This window comes from Uranotaenia lowii, chromosome 2 (assembly GCF_029784155.1).
Source record: "Uranotaenia lowii strain MFRU-FL chromosome 2, ASM2978415v1, whole genome shotgun sequence".
Taxonomy (NCBI): Eukaryota; Metazoa; Arthropoda; class Insecta; order Diptera; family Culicidae; genus Uranotaenia; species Uranotaenia lowii.
In genome coordinates, this window is record NC_073692.1 from 52,514,525 (window position 1) to 52,539,396 (window position 24,872).

At 35.4% G+C, this 24,872-nt stretch overlaps 1 protein-coding gene across 3 annotated transcripts in view; it reads left to right on the forward strand.

The window, feature by feature from the left end:
• LOC129743593 (uncharacterized) overlaps positions 1-24,872 on the forward strand; it is a 98,970-nt gene that overhangs the window by 47,597 nt on the left and 26,501 nt on the right. For all 3 annotated transcript variants that reach the window (XM_055735657.1, XM_055735659.1, XM_055735658.1), the window contains 5 exons: positions 2,517-2,724; positions 10,998-11,234; positions 11,547-11,728; positions 20,853-21,054; positions 21,452-21,577. In XM_055735657.1, the coding sequence (XP_055591632.1) occupies positions 2,517-2,724; positions 10,998-11,234; positions 11,547-11,728; positions 20,853-21,054; positions 21,452-21,577 (955 nt within the window). The remainder of the gene's footprint in view (positions 1-2,516; positions 2,725-10,997; positions 11,235-11,546; positions 11,729-20,852; positions 21,055-21,451; positions 21,578-24,872) is intronic.

A 24,872-nucleotide genomic window follows, 5' to 3' on the forward strand; every position in this document is an offset into this window, starting at 1 on the left:
TTAAAAAAAAAACTTTTTTGAAATTTATACCATTCTGACAGTTGTTCAAATGTTCTCATAATTTTGACATTAATTTTGATTTTTTTGTTAATTTTAATAAAATTGGAAATTTAACCCATTTTTATAAATATGACAGCTTAAATAGTGTTAATAATTTCGACAATTGGGAATATTATGACAATTTTGACAAAGTGGTTGATTTCTCCAATATTGGAATTTTTGATAAGTATGATAATATGTCTATTTAAAAAATATTGACATTATCGAATATTCAGATCAGTTTTGACCATTTTTTAAAATTTGTCAATATTTTAATTTTTTTTTTCAATTTAAATCATACCAACTACAAAAAATTGAAGATGTCATTGACAATTTTGACAACTATAACAATTTAAAAACTTTTCCTTTTCGACAAATTTTGACAATTTAACGGTGAAAATGTTTCTCGAGAAAAAAAAACGGTATATTGAACAAGGACCGAAAAAAATCAGATTCCACATTCAAATTCCAGTCAAGCGGAAGGAAAAAAGTCTTAAAAGCCATATTAATTGAGTGGACATTTGAAAAAAATTGCGAGGGATGATTTAAGTAGGGAGAGTGGGGTATCATGGGCCATGGGGAAACGTGGGCCACTTTTAATATCTCAGATGTGTGTTGAGATAAAAATCTCAAACCAACTGTCATCGTCGTCGCTTTGCGTGATCATATATTCCTATATGTTGTTGACTGAAATACGCATCATATGCTTCTTTTATTTATCAAGCTAAAAAAAGTTAAAAAAATTACTTACATAATTAAAAAAACACCCGCTAATTTCATCGATGGGGAACCTAAAGTGCATATCAAAAATATGCTCATACGCTTATGATCTTAGTATTGTCATGATCTTTCACGTGGAAAAGGAATTTTTGATGAAACATCAATAAGTCACACAAACGCAATCAATTTACAAATCATAGCTTGTGGGGAATCGTGGGCCACTCATCTTGAATCACCTATATTGTTATGTTTTTATACACATTCAAAAATTAAAAATACGTTTTTCCTATCTGTGAAGTTTTCTAATGCCAAATAAAGAATTATGAAAAATATATGTCCATCCTTTATAAGAAATTTTGCCAAAACGTTCGCGAGCCAGGTTTTGGAATTTATGCGATCTCATCACAGCTCTCTTTTTTATTTCATAATCTGAAATTGCTTTAAAATAACGAAATGAACTAGGAAATTCAGTTTTGGGTCAACTCATAAACTTTGCATGTTATTTAGTCAATTTGGATTTGGTGGCCCACGATTCCCCACCATTTTTCAAAATCCAAAAAAATATTGCTTTTTTTCAAACAGTCAGAACTTGGGGAAAATAACTTAGTATAAATTAAAAAAAAAACCTTATGATAACTTGAAAATGTAGAAAACCATACCATTTTTTATTTTAATTCTATCATTTATAATAAAGAAGTTATGGAACAACGAAAAAAAAGTGGCCCATGATTCCCCACTCTCCCATATTTATTTTGTGTATTTAAGTCACAAAACAATGTTGAATTTAATAAATCTTTATAAAATTAAAAAAAAAAAATGTTAAAAATATCTTTTTTCTCCTTATACAAAATACAACCATTCAAATGACTTCGCATCCTTAAAAGCAAAATCCTACCGCTTTAAAAAGTTCACCGATCCCGGAAAAAAAAAAATAAAAAGTTCACCGCCCAGCAAATAAAAAGGGATTCAAAAATATTTGGATTCCAACTTTTCGGAATGCCATTCCTCCTGTCGACGTTGATTGTCGAAACATTAACTACGTTTTATTGCAAATTGATTGCATGTCATAGTTTGCCTGGCCACTTGGCCACTCCACCACGTCCAACATCCGACCGCTCTGTTCGGCATCTGAAGCATGAAACCTGATGCGCCGGCCGCCCGGATCGACTTCCCGCCGAGATATTTGATCCATTTTACTCGAAACGTGCGACTAAAAGCAATCGAGCAACGTCATCGTTCAGACCGAGCATCGTCAACAATTCTCTGCTCCGTACATTCATAGGTTGGGTGGAACACATCGAGAGGAAATCGTTTCCCCCCTTCCATTCAGTTCCGTTCCGATCCGTCCCGGTTGTTTCACAGCGGCCGATGAGAGAAACGTGAAAGAACGAATCATCATCATCATCATCGCCCGGAAAAACATCGATCCAACGATTCGTTTGATTGTTTTCCTCCACTCCACATTTCATCGGCACGGTGTCCCCGGAAACAATCAAATCTGTTTTAATGGAGCAACCCCTAAAAACTGCTAGCTACCGGGGTTGTTTTCTCCCGTAGTGTGTCAAATTCCTGGCTATGTTTTCGGAAAGCTCCTCCGTTTTAACTGTTCGAACTCTAGCCCCATCATGTGAGATCCATCTGTGTGTGGTGGTATCCCCAAATGATAAGAAGATTTAGAGAATTCCAGTATCGATGCATAGCACTGCTCTGAATGCAATATCTCATGTCGTCCTCTCTTCCTGTTTGTATATTTGCAGGCACAATGTGCGGTACCAGTACACGGCCCTGGACAGTGGCATCGGGGCCCCGGATCGGAGTCCCCGGGAGAGGGTGGCCCGGGATCGAGCCTTCGCTGCCTGTCAGGATTGGTTGCAGAATTCCGGGGGCCGGTACGAGTCGATAGCGCACCTAGATGACATCGGATCCCGGACGAACAAGCACTGGTTTCTGCTGAATGATTGCACGGTAAGTGAGACTGTAGTGTCATATAAATATTATTAAGTACAATTTATCTTAAGGTACAATAAACCCCTGTGTTTAATATATTTATTATATTAATTTCCTATTAAGAATAAACACCACAAAAACTACAAATAGAGTGAATGCTTCTACTTTAGATCTAGAGCCTACTTTAGTGCTAAAATGACGAAAATCGGAAATAACTCATTTCGGTGGCGTAGATTCAATACACTCCTATGCAAATAATGAACTCGAATTCTTCCTGTATCCTATTAAATTTGTTTGCTATTTGCTTCGTACTTCTGATAAAATTTTCAACGTTTTTAAAATAGTACTTTCTCTTCAGGGTCCGGCAATTGAAATGTTACATTGGAACTAACAAATATTTTGATCAAAACAAATACTTTTTCTTTAAAATTTAATACGATTTACATCAAAACAGATCATATTTTTAAAATTCATTGGCGCCTTTCGATTTTTTGTCCCTGAGCTTAACCACTCGCTGCAGAAGCTCAAGGCAAATATTCTAAAAAGCCCGCAGGTGGTTTTTGTGGTATTTTATCCCAGGATTCAACTAGATGGCACTTTAGAACTTCCAACCCGCCATGTTTTGTAGAGTAGACTTCGGGCTTTTGTATACCCTAGACAGCCAAGTCCATAGGGTTCAGGTCCGGCGAACTCCCCGACATCTCCGTACTCGAAATTAACCCTCGAAAAATTCGAAAAATATTCGCACACAAAAATGGCTTTCCTTCGTAAGCCAATGCGAAGTTCTGCTGAAAAACCACTAATTAAAACCAAAATTAGGACGTGTTCACAGTTCGAGGACATGCCGTAGAACTATTTTCGATACGTAAATTGATTGATCTACACCTCTTCAGGCTGTTCGATTGATCTCCACCAGCACAGTACGGACGATTACGACCCAAACCTTTAATAAGACAGATTTTTGTCGTCTTGTGGCCTTTAATACGTTTGCATAGGTTCGTGATCTTTCTGGTAACCAAAATCTGTAGTTCTGTTTTTTTTTCACGAACCCTGTACGGCGACGAATTCTTCGGCAGAAAACACTGGGTAAGCTGCGCCTTCACCCTTTCTACCCGCTCTTGCTTTTGTTCAAACTAGAGGTCTTGAAATCTTAGGATCTTGTAAGGCTGGGCCTAAAAATCATCTTCCAAGATCCGACGGCGATTTTGATCCGGTGTATTAAAATCTATCGCCAATTTAGTGTTACTACGTCAACAAATTCTCTCAGGGTGCATCTTGATGGTCTTCACCATGGAAGGTGTCACCACTGTAGCTTGACGATCCCCATCATACTATACTTGGGTACTTCTGATCTCCAGGTATCTTCCGAGTGCGAGCCAAAATAAAAACAAAACCCGATTTAATACACTTATCAGTGGATTGGAGGCTTTCTTACAGAATGTAAATTATCTTTGGAAATAAATGACACAATAATGGATTCCTTATTTCTGAATTATATATGATTAATCTATAAAACAGATTATAATTTAAAAAAATTGATAGCAAAAATAACTAAACTCAATATAAAAAAAGGTGGTCAGTACGTTTTTTGGAGGATAAGCGAACTGATATTCAACGAGTTCATTTACTATCAAAATATTTCAAACTGTTCAAGTTTGAGAGCCACAATTCTCAACACTCACTAGTGGTCTAGGAGTTAGCCTGCTAAACTCTCATGCTAGATGTCGTGGGTTCGATTCTCTGCTGTTTGACGAACTTTTTGTCAAATTTTCGATCGCCTCCGTAATTAATCTAGCGATTGCTGGCTGCTGCTGCTGAGCAAATGGCTACCTTTTTTGAAGCCAACGTAAGCATGATATGTTCTATAGAATAGAAATTTTTTAAACAATTTTGTTTTTTTTTGGTTTTGAGATAGGACCTACAGGAAAAAAAATCCAATTTTTCGATACTAAATTAATCAAAATCGTGAAACCTAGAATAGGAGTTAATGTGTTAAGAACGTTTTTATGGAACATACAAATTCCCGGACATCATCGTAACTCGTCGAGCTGAGTCGATTGGTACCTATAAAGTGGGGTCTTGGACCCTTAATTAATGATATCCCCAACTGACCGTTCGCTATGCCTTTCTGTAAGAAAGCCAAAAACATACACTCACTGGAAAACTCACGAAATATGTCTTTCTACCGTTTCACAGCCTGAAACTAGGCAATCAAAGCACTACGTTAAGGTTCGAAGACTATTTTTACAAAAAAAAAAAACACTTGATTACAAAATTAACAAAAATATCATCTGACATCTTAGACATAATGTTAACAAGGTGACAAGGTGTCATCTAACTCAGTTTACTTCGAAATAATCACTCCTAAAGTTTTGTAGCAGTTCAATTGCCGGACCCAGTAGTAAATCAGACAGCTCAATTAGTGAGAAGCATTTCGCGAACTCCGAGAGATTAAGAAAATCACATTATTTAACAAACAATAGAAAATCATTGGAAAACCCGGAAAATAGTTAAAGGGCCCAAAAATAGGACACTTTCGAACATAACGTTTAGAATTGACATTAATTTTTCCAATACTAACCAATCAATTAAGGTGCAAATTTTCCTAAGGGAATGATTAAGAACCTATATTGAGCATTTCCAACATTTTTTGTCAGCCTTAGGTAAATAAGCAACAAGTAAACACAAAAAACCTACTAGCTACTGTGCTACTGAGAAATGTGCTAATGAGGAAAAAGTTTCAGATATTCATTATAGAAAATAAGGTGTTTATGTGAATCAATCAAAATCCCTAATATTGGTTCATGGTTTTTTTTTAGAACTAGCTGATCCCATACGAACTCCGTTTCTCTTTCAACTTAGAATATGTCATGAATAGTTTGTACTAAAGTCAATTGCCAAGCATTTTCCAAATGCACTTACGAATTCATTGTTAAGTATTAATTGCAAAAATATTGAAAAATCACTTTTTCTGTCGTCTGCTATTAAATTTGAAATAAGGAATCAATTGACCGTGCCAAAAACCCGCGTGCATAAATTTCGACTCGATCGTTGCAAAACAACGCTATTGTTACCAGAAAGTTGAACCGCTTTCGATGGCCTCCTATACAATCTTTGATATCCGAAATCGATTGCCCTTCCATCAAAACTCTCGTGTGCAAATTTTCCAAGCAATCCATTGCATAGTAACTTCAATATTTCCAATTTTCATCATCAATACGGACGACCCCTTTGGCTGACCCCTTACACAAAATTTGACACCTGAAATCATTTGCTCGTCTTTCAAAACACTCATGTACAAATTTTCAACACAATCCGACGAAAAGTAACGTGAATATCGCGAAAACAATATTTGTCTTGTATAAACGATTCCCTTCAGAAGGGTTCATCCGAAAATCTGAAAAAAATTTTCATCGTTCCTGGTCCTAATGAGCATCCATGCCAAATTTCAGACCCTCTAACTTTTAAGACGGCCGAGCCTATAGAGGACAAACAAACAAATAAACAAACATACAGAAATTGCTTTTTATATACACTGTATCAAAAAATTGTCCGTACAGCCGTGCATGTGATATTAATCGTTTCATAAAACATTTGAGACCAAACGAAACAATCCCATTTTTATTTCATTACACGTTCAAATTATTGCTCAATCTTAGGCAGCATTTAAATCAACAATCATTATACTTATTTTCTTAAAAAGACTTATGAACTAAAAAAAATCATGAATATTTATATCAAAAATTGACCGTACAGAGTGAAAATTCTCACAAAGAAGGTCCAGAATATCAAATCAATACTTGGTATGTTCGCCTTTTGCTACAATTACACTCTGTAGGCGTCTTTTCATCGAAATGGCCAACTTCTGGGTAGTCGTGGACGAAATCTTACGCCATTCCTCCTGCAAAACCACCTTCAGCTGATTTTTGTCCTGAATCGTATGTTCACGAATTTTCCTTTCGAGATGATCCCACAAATTTTTCAATTGGGTTGAGGTCCGGTGATTGGGGAGGGTGTGGGAGTGTTGATTTGACATTGGAAAGTAGTCATTCCCTTACTAGCTTGGATGAATGTTTCGGATCATTATCCTGGACGAAATGAAAATCGGAACCGTGACCCAGCTTCATCGCACTGTCCTTCAAATTGTGCTTCAAAATGTCAAGATACATGAATCGATCCATCGTAGATTCAATGAAAGTCAAGTTTTCAGTGTCATTTGCGCTGAAAGCACTCCACACCATTACAGGGCCACCACCCTGCTTAACTGTCAGTCGCAAATTTTTCGGATCCAATTCAGTATTTGGCTTGCGCCATACTCTCCGTCAGACCCAAAAATATTAAATTTACTTTCGTCAGTGAACATGACGTTCTGCCAGAACTCTTCCGGTTCCAGGACATAGTTTTGAGCGTATTCCAGCCGCTGTTTCTTATTCTTAGCAGATATAAAAGGCTTCTTACGAGCAACACGACCTCGGTAGTTTTTCTCATGAAGTATGTTCCGTACCGTTTGAGGATTGACTTGTATGTTTCCAAACTTCTTCAGGCTGTCAGCTAGTTTAGGGGCACTAATTTTAGGATTCTGACTGATATCCCTGACAATGATGCGATGGTGACGATCCGTAAGCTTCAATTTGCGGCCTCTTCCTGGAGTAGTCTCCAGGGAGTTAGTCTTCTTAAAGTTCTGAAGGACATACTTAACCGACGATCGTGGCCGTTTTACTATACCTGCAATTTCGGACAAGCTGTTTCCATCATTCTTCAGGTCAGCAATCAGTTTCCGGATGTCAACGGGTTTTTTTTTTTTGTGAGGAGCAGACATTTTCCTGTTAATTATATCCACAAATTGTTGAAATCTACTGTTTTACGCTCAAAACCGTTCATTTTACCGTATTTATCGCTCAGACCACTGGAAATTGTCTTTGCTGAGATTCAACTCACGTTTCTGCGTTTGACAGACTGTTTACATGACATAATTGTTTACTTGACTAATATTTGAAAAAGGCCTAAGTGTACGGACAATTTTTTGACGTCGTTTTGGGACTTTTTTTATACGAAATTAATTGGATTATTTTTAAGGTTTAATTCATAAACTTTTTTAATACTGATCTAGAAAAAGGACAAGTTTCTGCAGGGAATGGAGTAATTGTAGTATTTTTATTGACTGAAAAAGTGCACTTTTTGATTGTTTGGATTTCGAAGAACGTGCTGTACGGACAATTTTTTGATACAGCGTATATAAATAAAATATTTAATTTGGTTTTTGATGTTTTTTCGAAAAAACTTACTTTTTACTGACATTTTAGATCTAGGTCCAATAAAGGTTACAAGTCCAGGACCAAAACTGGAACAAAAAGTTCAATGTTAGGAATTTTGATCATCCATATCTTTGTAAATCTATCAAAAACAGCAAAACCAAGGGAAAAAAAACCTTCATTGAAACCTGCAAATAAGACCATCAATTAAGATTACGAATTGGTTTTAAAAAAACCACAAAGCACCTGTCCATGTATGAGAAAAACATGGGTTTACACTGCCGGCCAAAAGTTTGGGATCATTCGTTAAAAAACATGCAAATTTTGATCGTTCAAATCTCAGCCGTCTTAGGACATATTGCAAATCTCCTGATCTCATTTCTCATTTGAAAGAGAATGAGCAATAGCTATTTCGGAGGTATTTTGCTTGAAAATAATGTTTTAGTTTTGTACCTTAAACTTAACCAAAAGTTAGGGTGGACCGAATTTCAAAATATGAGTTATTCTTTACTTCTCAAAGTACAATAAAAACATTTTTTGCCAAAATTTAAGAATGTACTTTTAATTAACAAAATAGACACTTAAGTTATCCTACAAAAGTTTGGGATCACCCCTTAGTATGGTGAATCGCCCAAAAGTTTGGGATCATTTTTTTAAAATCATGCAAATTTTTCTCATTCATATCTTTTTCATTTAAAATCGTATTCCAGATTTGAAGGGTTTATTTGAAAGTTAAGGAATTGTTGTTTTTTCATAAATTCATTCAAAAATTATATTGTAAAGTGATAATCATAAAAAATTACCTGAAATTAATTGTTTTATGAAAGTTTACGCTTATGATTCAAAACCAGTAACTTTGTATGGAATATTTCAGAATTGCCTTAAAAATATATCGCGGATGAATGTTTATTAGGCTTGTTATCTTAAACTGAATTTAGACCAGGGGGTATAGTAATTTTTCAAATGGGTGGTTCTTCCAGAAAGTCGGTTTTTGACCAAAAATCACACATTTTATGCGTTTTATGTTATTTGGCAACAAAATTAAAGCCTAAGGCACGTTTTTTGACTCAATCTATAAAATTTCTACGGAACGTTTTCGAAATTCAACTTGACTCTTTTCGCTGCCACTCTTATATACATACTTTTATAGCTATATCCTAATTAACATACTTTTATAGCTATACTAGCAGACTCAGTGTGTTTTGCTACATCTTTCAAAAATTAATGAAATTTGTTAAAATTATTAAAATTTAGTTTTATTTCTTCGGCAGCATTTCAAACCAAATTTTAACATAATGTAAAAACAAACGCTTTAAAAAGAAAGCTGAAACCGAATGTAATTAGAGATTTAAAAAAAGACCTAATTTTGACACTGATGGCACATTTTAAACATATTTACATACCTACATATAATGGAATAATTATTTTAACAGTAGAATAATAATAACGGTTTTCAATGGTTTCGAACTTTTGCGAATGTATCATCGACCATTTTATTATCTGTCGGGTTTGTGATAAGCTTCCTTGATTTTTCCATAAGTTTGCAAAATTCGTTTATTTGATCTTTAGCAAATTTCATAATATATATTTTATGAGGTATTTGGTATAAGATTTTTTCGTAAAATAAAACTATAATTGCAATCCATTAAACTATATAACTTTTAAGTGGATATTATAACATGACAATCAAAACTTAAACAAATAAATTATTTGGTTCGTAAATAAATATTTTCCGATACTCGGTATAACTTCGTACTAAATTTTAAAGATTTTTTTTTTTGAAAATATCATATTACCCTCTCCATAAAGCCTTTTAAAACCAGTCAACCAGTGTTATGAACCCATTTAGGAGCTCTCATCGCTTTTAGAATAACGGTCAAAGGTAATCAAATAACGAAAATTCATCTCAATATACATCTGCAATTCGAAAATACAGTTGTGTGTCAAATATTGAAAAATTTAAATATATATGGCCGGCCTTCGACCAGACCGAACTGAGCGCCATTAGAAAATTTGAAAACAACAGAAACTAAATCTCGAGTTATTTATATCCTAGATCGCAAAACCAAATACGAATGATTAAAATGAGTTCCTTGAATTATAAACTATTGATTCTAGCTCATAAACATCAAAGATTTTGATTCTAGATGAAAATATTTGCACATGAAGTTCAAGTGTCTTGAAAAAATGCTGTTGGCGTTCAGTTCGGTCTGGTCGAATCCCGTCCATATAGGTTATTCTCCAACTTTCGTTTTGAATTCTTGAACGATTGATGCAGATTTGAATAAACTTCAACTCCACAGAAACCAAGGAAAACCCTCAACACTTAAATAGGTTTAAGATTTTCATGTGGTCTTTATGGAAAAAGCTTCGCGGGTCACAAAAAAAACAGCCACGGGCTCCATGTGACCCACGGGAACCCCCAAAAAATGGAAGCCATGATTTTTATTTGATTCAAAAACTACTAATTTAATTATTACGGACTATTTTTATGACTATGTGTTTTTTTTATTTGATAAAAACGGAATATTCTAAAACTAATTTTATTAGAATCAGTTGAGACATTTCTGAGGAGTAATGCGACGCGTTTAACGAAAATTTTATGTGTTACATGTGTTTATCCAAAAAAAATTTGTAGGAATATGTTTATGACAAGAAATAAGGGTATAATACGTGGTCTTCTTAATTTCCCCATATTTGTTTATATTTTTGATTTGAATAACTTTGGCCAGCTCATGAATTCTTTGTTTCAAATTTGGGCGTTCAATCATATCATTCTTGTTAAATCATGGCTTCAGACGGGTGTTCACATTTGACCCAATGAAACATGTAATGAAAAGGGATATTTTATGTTTACTCATTATGTTGATATAAACACCGCTTCCGTACCCCTTTAAATGCAGAAAGATGACCCAGTACAAAACCAATTTTGGAATATCATACGAGGTCCAGAATTTGATTAATCTCTATGCAAGACCCCCTTTCAAGCTGTGAACAATATTGAATATTGCCCTTTCTTTCCGTTTTTCCTTTTCACAGATACGTACGGACCGCCTGATGACACTGCTTCCATTACCTCCCGACTGTATTGCCTTAGAAGAGCTGCCGCCATCCGAATGCCCGCAAGGAATCCTGATGGAGCTGCTCGGGTCGCTGCAGCATCCCTACATCTACCCGGTGCTGGATATGGGCTTTTTCTCCACCGATTCCACCCACTACGCGTGTCTGGTAATGCCATTCAATCCCCGCGGAAGCCTGAAGGATCTCATTTATAAGGTAATTATATTCGTCATGCCCTTTCGCATTTTCTTTGTTCTCTTTCGCTAACTGCGTCTAAACCGAGCGCGTCCTCGTCGCCATTTATGCTGACGATATGCTCGTTACGGAGTGATGCTTCAACAGCAGCTGTAAAAAAGTGGGGAGCATAATTTCCATTTCAATTTCTCTTCTGCCATTTGAAGTTACCCGCGTGAACGATGCGGTGTAGATTTTTTCGCCATCTTGTAATAGTGTTGTTTTTTTTCCTTTTTTTTCTTAACAATCTTCAATCATCCACCTGGATTTCCGGATTATTAACGCAAAAAAAAGTCCCAATGGAACGAACCGTGGAGCCGTAAATACTCCCGGAAATCCACCTGCTTGCCCCTGTCACAGGTACAACGATTAGGTCGTCAAATTTTAGAAGCGTTGTTATTTCTACGGGAACGCGGAATTCCCTCGCACGGCCATTTGCATAGCGGAAATGTTATACTGCAGAATGGTGTGGCCCGGTACGTATACAAACACGAACTTCTACTCACACACATACGCTCACAGGAGGCAAACATAAACTTAGCGAAAATGGAACGAACGTGACGGGAGATGGTAATGAAGTGAACTTTGCAACTCAACGATTTTCCTCCAACGAAACGGCCTGGCTGCGAAAACAAAGCGTCCCGTCGGAAGTAATTTATCCGGCCGGTGCCTGTGACTAACGCAATGGCGAAAACAATTTGTCAGCCGGTTGTCCAGCGCGAAGCCCGGACAGTAAATTAACAAAGCCAATTTCGTATCGGAATGGAATGAAGGATTGTGGCTATATGTCACCCAAGGGGGAAGCGCTCGCGAATAAAATCTGAGCGCATATAGCAACTAGTGAAATTAAAATTTATGAAACCTAAATTATATTTGAGATTATAATTTCTGACCAAAAAAACCAAAAGGACTGTATTCCAGAAGCCCGAAACATTCATCCAAATTCGTTTCTCCCCAATACCCGAAATCAAACCCAACAATGAACAATTCCTCATTATTATTATTTTCCTAGAATGCACCACTTCCCAGAAGTTTTCTCTCAAAATCATTTCTCCCCAAGAATGGAACATTTCCCAGAATATCACACAACCTATATTTTTGTTCCTGATGTTTCATTTTTTTTATTTTTTTTATTTTTTTTTCTTTTTTTTCTTTTTTTTTCTTCTTTTTTTTCTTTTTTTTCATTTTTTGTATTTATTTTTTTTTCGTTCTTTTCTTTATTTGTTTTATTACTTTTTTTAAGATTTAATTTTTTTTCATTTTTAAATTTTTTATTTTTTTTAAATTTTTTTTATTATTTTTTTCATTTTTTTTTTATTTTATTATATTGTTGAATTTTTTTATCATTTTTTTTTATTTATCATTTTTTTCATTTCATCATTTTTTATATTTAATAATTTTTTTTTTATTTAATAATTTTTTTTTTATTCAATAATTTTTTTTTATATTATCATTTTTTTTTAATTTTATCAATTTTTATTTAATATTTTTTTTATGTGGTATTGATTTTCTTTTTTGAAATCGGCACTGCAGTCTGTTTTCGGATTGATGATTATTTTATTTCATCCAACGTTTCGAGACTATGTTGGTCTCATCCTCAGGGAAAACTACAAAGTTTCACATACATATTTGAAGTTAATGGATTTGAGCATAATCTGTTTTGTCCTACTTACAATGTGGTCATCTTTATGTGGCTTTGGTGAAGACTAATGTCTGGCACTGTTGTACATTTTCCTGAACGAACTGTTAGATTTTGTTAATTAGTATTTTTATAATTTAATATTAAACTAAGCTTACCAATTAAAAATGATAATAAATTTAAAAAACTATCCCACAGAACTTTCCAAACGGTGATTTTGAAAGACTGAACAAACGGCTTTTTCAAAATGAAGTGTTGCTTGCGTTTGTCAGTTGGGTGTCTGTTTGATTGTTGTCTGTTGTTTGTGTTGGAAGGAGAGAATCTGTGTGCGGAATATCATCCGCGCTTGGTGGCCTGGCAATTGGATCTCGAATGAGGAACTACATCGCCGGTGTCATCAAAGGGCGCTAGAAATCGAGATTCGGGAACGTAAGTGGAGATGGATTGGGCACACGCTGCGAAGAGATGAAAACGAGATTTGCAGAGAGGCGCTAGATTGGAATCCAGAAGGTCATCGAAGAAGAGGCAGACCCAGAAATTCGTGGCGGCGAAGCCTAGCCGCTGAAATCCGAACTGTCGACGAGAATCTTGAATGGGACCAGGTGAAGACGCTGGCTCCGGATCGTCAACAGTGGAGGTCTTTTACCACGGCCCTATGCACCGGAGGATCGGCGCGGGATCATTAAGTAAGTAAGTTAAGTTTCTTTTTTTTATTTATTTTTTATTTTTCTTTTTTTTATTTATTTTTTATTTATTTTTTATTTTTCGTTTATTTTTTTTATTTATTTTTTATTCATTTTATTTTTTTTGTTTTTTTTTTTGTAATTTTTTAAGTTTTTTTATTTTTTTTTTGTTTTTTTTGTAATTTTTTTTTGTTTTTTTTTATTTTTTTTGTTTTTTTTTCATTTTTTATGTTTTTCTTTGTATTTTTTTATTTTATTTTATTTAATTTTTTTATATTTTTTTTTATTTTTTTTTTTATTTTTTTTTTAAATTTTTTATGTTTTTCTATCTTTTTTTTGTTTTTTTTTATTTTTTTATGTTCATTTTTTATTTTTAACGTTTTTTTTTATTTTTCTTATGTTTATTTTTTTATTTTTTTTTGTTTTTTTTTTATGTTTTTTTTGTTTTTTTTTTAATTTTTTTGTTTTTTAAATTTTTTTATGTTTTTTTTTTTTTTTAATTCTTTTACGTTTGTTTAATTTCTATATGTATTTTTTATGTTTTTTATATTTTTTTATGTTTTTTTCATTTCTTTATGTTTTTTTTAAGTTCTTTTGATTTTTTTTTATTTTTTTATTTTTTTAATTTTTTAATTTTTTTTATGTTTTTATTATTTTTTATGTTTTTTTTTTATTTTTTATGTTTTTTTTATGTTTTTTTTAATTTTTTTACGTTTTTTATGGTTTTTTATTTTTTATGTTTATTTATGTTTTTTAAATTTTTTTTTATGTTTTATTTATGATTTTCTTTTCAATTTTTTTTTATTTTTTTTTTATTTTTTTTAAATTTAGTTTTTTTTCATTTTTTTTTTCTTTTTATATAGGTATATTATTTTTTTATTTATTTTCTAATAATTTTTTCATTTTTTTTATTTTTATTTTCATATTTTTTTTAGTTTTTTTTTTAATTCATTTTTTAATTTTTTTTTATTTGTTTTTTTTTAATTTTTTTTATAGTTTTTTTTATTTTTTATTATATTTCATTTTTTTTTTGTTATTTCCCAATAGTGTAGTCAAACTTACTTCTAATTTTTTACTTACAATTGTTTGAAAGTTTACAACTAAATTTATTTTAGAACTAGTAAGGACTGTATTCGAAAAAATGGAACACTTCATTTGTGGATAACTTTTGTGCGGATGGATGAAAATCAACAAAATATTCAGTAATACTACTTAGTAATTTATTGTTCATAGAGAGGCTTCAAAATAACTCAGAACTTTCTTTTTATCGAAATGATGACAAGTTTAGTAGATTGTCCATCTTCTGCAAGTAAAAAACAAATTAACTTTTTGACGCTCCATTGCATTTTTCACGTAATGGCACAATTCCAGATCCAACCAAACACAGTATCAACTTTGAGAAACCTTTGAAAGCGCCATCGAAGCAAAACGGTCGTTTTTGTAGGATTTTTTTTTTGGTAATTTGGCCTTATCGATTTGTTTCTTCCCCAGATCGTCAGGGAAATTTAATTCTAGTTATATGTAAGAAAATAAATTTAAATTAAAAACATTTGTAGGTGACTGTTGCTTTTTCTAAAATTTTAGCGCCTCGAGCTCCCAATACACACGCGATACTAAAATTTTGCTCACGTGGCAACCAGATTAATGCCGCCCCAGTACCGTGTTGTCTTCATTTTCCGTCAGGAATCTGTCTGGCTGGAGGGTCGTAATGTGCCCTGCCATAAGCTGTGGTGCAGCCAGAACGGGAGTCGGTTGGTTTATTGTGGCACGTGAAATTGTACAGCTGATGGTGGTTTATGGTTCATGGTATATCTGTATGAACTTAGGAACAGTGGGGGTGGTGGGCAAATCAGTTCCCGGTTGACATTTTCATTCGCCTTCAGCCTGCCCTCGTGTCGTGGGTCGTTTATATTTGCGAGGCGTAAACATCATGGAAGCGGAACTGATGAATTCTCCCCTGCACCGACGGAAACATGTTGTTTATGGCGTTATTTAATTTTTATAAATGTTAATTAGAACGTTACACTCCTCGGGAGAGGAATTTCGCACCAAATTACCTTTGGAAGCAGCATGTCTCGCAAACACTCGCAAAAAGAAGTCTTGCTGCAGTGTTATCGTATCTTCCTTTAGGTCCAACGACCTAAAAACGGGCGCTCGTTAAGCCTATTAGTTGGTTTCTTCCTCGATTGTTCATGCCGAGTCACGTGATGATTTATTTAGAGATAGGAAAAATAAAATGGAATAAAAAAAATGGGCAAATAAAACCACAAGGACCGCAAAAGCCAGAGCGTAGCTGGAAACAAAATGGAGGAAACCCGGTCGTGGTCAGTCTTTGTTTGAAGTCTGTATCGATGTTTTTGGAAGGTTTTTGAACAAAGTAGTAAATGAAAGGGTGGTGTTTTTACATTGTTGAAATAAAATAGACGTAACTAAGTATATTGAATATGGACTTTCACCATTGTTATCCACACTGCGACTACAATCAAGTTTATTTCCAGAGCAGATTTCTGACGTGTTGAAAACGGAAAAAAATCTAATAAATTTACGGGAATGTTGTTGAAAGGTTTTAGCTTTTTTAAGTGTTCGCAATCGTTGGATTTTGTTGTATTTACTTTATATTAGGTAACCTAAAAGCTATTGTATCGGAATCAAAACCTAGGTAACTGGTTTATTTTTTTTTTTTTTTTCAAAGCTTTCCAGAAGACACGACAATTTTAAGTGTTTGAAATATTATTCCAAGTCACTAAAATCTGATGAATGTGCATTGTAAGGTTAGTATTATAACTTTCTTTCCATATTTTCAATCCACGTTTGATGGCATCCTTAATAATTATCGTTATCAAGCAATTAGGCAGATGGGCTATCAGTGCCAACATGATAGAATGATTTGGGTTTTTTCCTGGCCATATTTAATTACCATTAAAGTGTCACAATGCTGAAAAATGACGATAAACTCTAATACCAAACTACCAAACTAAAGCATTAATAGCAAAATGAAAGCACGATTAGGTGTTGATTATCTAATTACAACTAAATAATAGAGTGTCCAATTGTCCATCCCGGGACTTCCCACGAACGACGAAAATCGGAATTTCCCGTATCCCGGGAAACGGATAGAAAATCCCGGGAATTCCCGAGTCCTACAAAAAGTACTAAATTTTTAAAAGTTAACACAAGCTAAATTTGAAAAATTGCTAGGTTCAGGAAGGAAAATGTTTGTTAGTCTTTGATAGTTTTTCTACAACATGGTTTAAACATTGAATTTTACACATTGCGGACCAAATACGATATATTTGTCTCGTTTTTTCGCTTGACGTAAGTGGGCTTCACTGAGAAGCATACCGCACTTTCTATAGAAACTTTATTCTACATAATTGTCTACAACACATTCGATAACTCAAACATACCGATATTTTTAATTTAATTTTTTTAACACCACATAATTCAAAACGTTTTTTTTTTTTGCTTTGATTTCTTATTTAAAGGTTTCAAATTTCTAGACACGATATATGAAAGATGAAAGAAATATACGTCATTTTTTCAATAATTAGGATCATTAAATAGTACAAAATGTTTCACAATACTAAATCAGGCTAAATAATGTAAAATTACCAAATGTAAATATTTGTTTTCGTATGTAGTAGAGGGTGAACATCTCCTTTATCACTTCCCAGCAACATGAAATCGCATTAGAAATAAGTCGTTAACAACGTTACTGCGAGTCGCAATTCCCACCAAATAAGTAAAACGTCGTGGTTACATGCAGTCGGTTTAATACGTCCGTCGCCATGGCACCCATATTCGGAGGCCCGTCACATGCAAAACGTGTTACGCTCTCTTACTCAAGTCAGCCGCTCAGTTTAGCCACACGTTGCAAATCTTGAAGTTCTCCCTCCTAATTTCTTCGCTCCGAGAATTTCTTTGGGCTCGGCCAGGAAAACTACGAGAATGATCGTGGCGACGAACGTGTTAAATCGAATACGATGAAAAGTCCGCCATGTTTAAAAATTCTGAAGACGATTTCGCTCAATTCAATTGTTCTCTCGCGCGTGCTTCATGTGAGAAAACAGCCTTGTTGTTCTATATACTACCAGCAGTACAACCAGATTCCTAAAAATCAAAGGTGTATTTGAAAGAACTGTCCAATGAGAGAAGCATTAAATATTGTCAGATTGTCACTAGCAACAGTTTACATGCGTTGAGAGAAAATCTTGCACTCTCTTGTATACTTTCAGGATGTACGAATAAGGTGTTGAATATCGTTCAATTTGCAAATTTTTTTTCATTTCTTTTTCTGGGATTTTTATTTTGTGGTCCCATTCGTATAATTCTTATCACTTCAGCCAGATGTTGGAAATATGAATGTATGTATATTGCCTCCAATTTGGTTGCTAAATGCTATAATGTATATGAAACGTTTAACAAGTTGTTGAGAAGTTTACATACAAAAATGTTTGCTGGGTCTTTTTCCTGGGAACCCGTGAATTCCCGGGAAATGGGTCATCGGATTTCCCGATTCCCGGGAACGTTAAAAAGCCCGGAAAATGGAAACTCTACTAATTAAGGCATCATTAAGGTTTCATTACTTTTATAGCTCAGAAAAATTAAATCAACATGATTTAGTATCTTATTTTAGTCAAGAAGACGAATGACCAAGTTAGTGTAAATCCTCTATAAAAAAAAATTAAAATTGAGATACCTAAGTAACCATTAAGCCGTAAAAACTGGCCCTTAGTCAGCGGTATAGTCGAATATAGAAATGCCTCACAAAGCCTGAAAGCTCTATATTCGACTAAAGGGCTGCCCAAGGGCCACTTTTGGCGTGTATTTCGGCCGATATACTGCTTGACCCTACTTTCGAAACACATCCATGCGGAAATGTCAAAATATTTTTCCAGTGGGTACAACCCACTGGATGAAAAACAATAACAAATAAAAAATAATTTTATGTTTCGTCTTTTTTTGCCCCAACGCTATCTCCCTCACTCCTTCTTTCTCCAGTTGATGTTTTTTTTTGTCGAATGGATCTTTGCAGAATCAACCGGAATCGAACTCTTAACCAAGCATAACTGGCATAACTTACAATACATCAGCGACCTTGCTCTTTGAACAAAATCAACCATGCATCATATCCTGAGTTATGTGGCATATTAAAATAAAACCCCTATCCTATGAGCCCTCAATTAATATAATTTTAGGAGTTATCCGTAATGTTAAAGTTATCAAATTGATTATATTTATTCAAGCAAAATGAGAGAAAAGAAACATTTGTATATGATTTCATAATTTATTTATTTACATATGTACATATACACTAATTCTCACTCAGTTCTTAGTTTTATAGGTTTCAATTTACACCACAATAAACACTATAGCGGAACATAATTTATAATCGCCTCAGTTGTTTTCTCAGAACCATTGATGGTTTTCTTCGGGCGCAGACCAGGATGTTTACTATGCCCCATCAGAATATAAGGAAGTAATCATTGGGAAATAGATCCGACGGCCTCTTCCGGATAGCCGGAGCCTTCATCGCCATGAATCGCGCGTTGTTCATCGTCCTCAGTTTCGAACCGCCGGTAGACTTCACTGACTGCATGGGCTGCAGCAAACCAAAGTTGAACTAAACGAAAATCTCGCAGTTTATTTCACTGCTGTTTATTTTCGTATATGTCACGTTCGAAGCATTGACGTTTACCTCACTAAGCTGTCATCCACAGAGCTTGTAAGCCCTGAAATAGCATTATTTACCGATTTACGGCTTGTTTAGCGGCTATTGGCTGACAGGGCCTGTTGGCACTAAAAAACATGATATACGGCCAATAAGCACTCAAATGCTGTTATCCGTCCTTTAACCGGCTTATAACAGTGCTTAATGGTTTACTGGGGAATGTTAAGATTTTGTAATAAGCTATAGTTTGATGACGCTAGGTGGAACTGGTATGTGAAATTACGAATTAAATAATGAAACCTTACACATTAAAATAATAAAAAATAAACATGAAGGTTTCGGAGTGTCCAATTTCCCAAAACATTTTCATTCCCGTGAATCGATAAAACCTGGCAGTCGGTATCCTGGGAAAACGCAAAGATTTAATCTAAGCATATTTACAAGTGAACAACATGATTTGTTTATTCAATATAATTTTATTCAACTTGCTGCAAATAAACTATAAATAAACGCAATAAATTTATATGATTGATAAACGAAAATTTATGTTTTGAAAACTTTGAACTTGTGAGAAGTTGGAATCCTTTATGATAAAAAAAATTTGAAAAAAATTCACATAACGTTAAATGTTAGGTGAGTTTTATCAAACTTTTTTATTATTAATTTTATTAGTAAAAATATCATTACATACCACATCTCATGAAATCTAAAAAAAATATCTACCAAACATTTTCAAAGACATATTTCCATGATTTAAATACACCTTTTTTTTTGTTTCGATTATAGTCGTTTTACCATCTTTATGGCATTCGCGACTTTATCAACGTTACAGTTGGCGGATCGTTATTGAAAAACTTATCCTGTACAACTGTGTTCGATGTTTACTCTTGGGCTGGAACTCGCGGACATCTCCTCAGGAGACAACAGACTGAGCTATATCACAAGCCCACACGAATATTAATATGATCAGTTGAAGCTGAAAACTAGATGCTAGGGCATTTTCGAAGTGATTTAAAAAGCGCCAGATTTTGAAAAGATAAATATTTCAGTGATCTCATGTGCTTTTTCAGGTTCTTATAGCTCATGATCACTTGAAGCTTATCAAGTTGGATTTTCATAAGTGTTTACTTACTTTTAACTAAATTTTCCAAAAGTGAACTTGTCACTGAGAAATTTTTCATTTTGTTGTTCCAAAAATGAACCGAACAGTGCCCTCATTAATTGAATTGAGTTGGAAAAACATTACTGCAATGATCTCCGTAAACATGCCATAATTGAATCCATAATTCGAATAATTAATTTTAAAAACATAAATCAGTGGTGCTTCAAAATTAACAACTTTGAAGTCACTGGAAATGCTTCATTCACCATAATAAAAGGTTGGCACAAAGCGAAAATAAAATAAAAACTCGGCCAAAGCCACGCTTATCTCGCAGCCAGCCGTCGTCGTTGGCCATCGTCGAAATTACGACCCATTAAATCGCAAATGCCATTATTTATAATCTCATTACAATTGCTCGACATTTTTGCGACCGTTTTTTTAATGTCTCCCGTGTTATACTTTTTTTTTCTTTTTACTATTTCCCCCCTCCGCTCCCAACGATCAGATTATCTGGGCTGGAAAACGGTCTCCTGGGGCTGAGCTCCCGCGTCAATGCGGTGGTGTGGGCCCGATCAGCCCCGGACCTGGACAACATCGATGTCATCTGCTTCGGCCACTTGCTGTTCGAAATGTGCGCCGGCTACGAGCTGACATCACCCCAGCCGACGCCCGGACACTATCAGCTCGATCTCGAACGCTATCCACAGGTTGCAGCGATTTTTCCGATACCCCATCGTCACATGTCCCACTCAGATAGGCTATAGCTCGGTTTGGGGGAGAAAAAAGGAACCATTTAACGACCCGGGCCGGATAGCTATCGCCCTCGGATTCATCTGCCGTCGATGGCACTTTTGGCCGCTTCCGCTTCAAGAGTGCTCATTTTCGCGCAAATTTTCCGAGGTGCTGCTGATTGGACGCGGATATCCTCCTCCGGTCGTATAATGGTCATGTAAAACAACCCACACAGAGTAATGGCCGATTCGGGATTTCTCGACATAATCGTCTTAGAATAACGACCCTACCCATCCACATGGATGATGGTGGCTGGTTTTGAAAAACTTTGTTGATTATATTTTTCCGTATTTTTTTTTAACTCATTCACAGGTTGTCGACGTGCTGCAGATGATTTTTGAGTCACCAGATGGCCGCTATCCGACCGTCGAAGAACTGGTCCTTTGTGATATATTCCGCAATATCGATTTAAGAGAACTGCGAGGAACATATGTGCCTGTAGGTTTATTTACATTTCACTTATATATTCCATAGCCAATTAATATCGAAGTATTTCTTACGATGAAACTTTACCAAGTGCAAGAGACAACTGAATATCCCTTACATTCTCAGTTTTCAACGCTTTACTTAATGTTGTGAAATCAGTTCCTGCTGATACTAAAACGTCTACAGTTCAAATGAGTTCATGAAGCATGAAACCATGAAAATATTGACATTTCATCACCTTTTTAACTAACGTAAGATTGCTTGACTTTTATTTGACTCCTCCTACAATTAAATTTGCCATCGCAATATTCCTTTTTCTTCTTCAATCAAAGTCGTGCCTAATTTGCTGTGACTTTAAAAGGCTTTTAGTATTTCCGAAATAAATGTTTACAGGTTCAAAAAGAATCAACATTGGTCTTTTTTATAAATAGCATTTGAAGACTATACTCGGAGAAGGAGATTAAATTTGGGGTAAGGGTGGGAAAAGGGTAATTATGTTTTTTGTGCCAGTCAACGAAATGGATACGGTCGGTATTCAAAATTCGATCATGATTTTTTTCCCATACATCCTTTGCCACCCTAGTTTACATACTTATTTACTTAATGATCCCGCGTCGATTGTCCGGTACCTAGGATCATGTTAAAGACCTCCATCGTTGACGATCTGGAGCCAGCGTCTTCACTTGGTCGCAATCAAGGTTCTTTTCGACAATTCGGATTTCGGCGGCAAGGCTCCACCACCACGAGCTTCTGGGTCTGCCTCTCCTTCGATGTATTTCTAGATTCCATTCGAGCGGCTCTCTGCGAATCTCGTTTTCATCTCTTCGAAGCGTGTGCTCAATCCATCTCCACTTACGATCTCGAATCTAGATTTCTAGAGCTTTTTGATGACTCCGGCTATGTAGTTCCACACGTTTGAGTTCCAGTTACTTGGCCACCAAGCACGGATGATATTCCGCAGGCAGCGATTCATATTTCGGAGGCTCGCAAATTCAAATCAGGCTTTTCTGCTCCGGGTTTCGATGCCTTTCTTGGTACCAACATCAGGCGTAATCTGGCTACCAAGATACTGGAAGCACTCCACTTTCTGAACTTGTTGCCCAGCAACCATGAAACTGGAAGGATTTTCTGCGTTGATCACCATCGACCTCGTCTTTCCAACATTGACTTTAAGAACTGTTACCTTGAAGCTTTCGGTTAGGTCGTCGAGTCTGTTCTGCACAGGGTGGATAAAAATCAATGATTTTTTCAAAAAAATCAAAAAAATCAGATTTTTATAATTCAAATCGGATTTTTTTTATTTAAATCAGATTTTTTTTTATTTAAATTGCTTTTTTTCTATAAATTGCATTTCAGGAAACTATTTTAGCATCCGAAGGTTCTTTTATCATGTATCATGGCTGTATAAGGCTGTATGAATGTTACATGAATTAAGGTTTTCAACATGACCAATGTTTTTTCCAACTAAATCCACATCGATTCGATTTTGTATCTAACGACTGGAAACGGTTGACGGTTGTCATGGAAAATTTTGTTAAATTCCTTCGTAAGCTTACTCCTTTGTTATGCATATTTTCCACTGTCCTCGTCTAATATTATAGTTTGAATACAATTTTTTAAAGCTTTTTAAATTAAAGTGGTTAATTTCATTTACAAATGAGCAATTCCTTTACAGAATGAAAATATTATCGAAATTCATCAAACATTTTTTAAAGACGGACTACGAGTTAGAATTTAGCACTCAATCAGCCTTCTTTTTCTCTTGGTTCAGAGAAATCAAAAGATCAAACAAATAGAATAAATTCTATTTCATAACTTTTAAAAAAGTTGAGCGTTGAAATATAAGCAAAAACATGAAAAATCAGATGACTTTATTAAAAAAAAGAAAAGAAAATTTTCTTCAGTTTAATTGAAAGAAATGAACAAAAATTATTTTGAGCATACTTGAGCGGACATTTTTCGCCAATGTCTTCTTCATATCAAAATATATTCATTGAATTAAATTTGAGTAATATCTATGAAGTATATCCACGTGGACATTATCCAAACTCCAACCCCCTTCTACGTGGACAAGCTTTCGGCATCAATCACAACTTTCGGAATATCACAAGGAGCAAGAAAAAAAAATCAATTCTTAATTCCCGAGGTGATGCTTCGACGCTTAAAAACGTGGAAAAATGAAAAAAAAACCATTCCATACTCACTAAATTTCAGGTATTTTATTCACATAGAAACTTTGATTTAAATCACTGATCAAAATCAAGGGATTTAAATCGTGATTTCAAACATGATTTAAATCACTTTGATTTAAATCAAATCCACCCTGGTTCTGCATATCCTGATTCCTTTGGGTGAGCTAAACAAAATCGTCTATTTTTTATTAGTTGATCTCCCAGGTGTTAAATCCTTTTTAAGGATTGCATTCCAAGACACGAAGAGTCACTGCGTCCCCCCAGTATGCTACTCTGGGTCCATGGGTGCAATTGGTCGACTCTAGATACTATGTACCCTACGCCATTAAGCCTCTGGCCATAATTCCCATCCGGACCTGCAACGAAGGCTGCAGCCGTGCGTGGTGGGAGACCAAGTCCGTGCTTCTGCACTCAACGACTTACTCGGTTTCAAGTCCAATTTCTAGCATATATACCCGGCATCTTGTTACGATTCAAGACTAAGGACTTTTCCTGTGACGACTTGAGGTCCGGCCTTCACTCGTAACTCGATGCTCGCTTTGTTACCACGACTATCGTGCGCTCCACTTCTGTTCGAGACCACTACTAGAGACCAATGACCTCTCCTCTAAAGACTTGAGGTCTTGGTTCCGGGTTTGACTAAAGGCCCTCTCGTCTTTGCCCGTCCGTGTGCCGATCGAGAGCAGCTTATCCTGGACTCGAGCCTGTCACAGCACACGTCTGGGGATTTACGAAACTACTCAGATGAATCCAGACTCACCCGTCGACGACGTGAAGTCACTCTATCCAAGAGTATTTCGCGGCGTGAATACTCTTCTTACTACAAGTTTGACTGCGAAGAAGATCAAGTCTTATCCCTGCAGCTTCCGTCATAGTGAGCGCGTTCTACTCGGTGGTGGAGGTATCCGACACAGCGTTCACGAAGTACCTAGCAGCTCGGCATACGCAGAAGGTAAAGTCTTATCTTTGTATGCTTTACTGCTACGATCGGGCTGACCTCTGCCGAAAAAGGCATTTCCTCCGACCGTGGTCCGGTCTTCCTCCTTCCTTTGGCTGGCAACCCTAGGCTTTTTGCCCACCGTGTGTCGAATTGAGAGTAGCTTATCGCGCCTCTC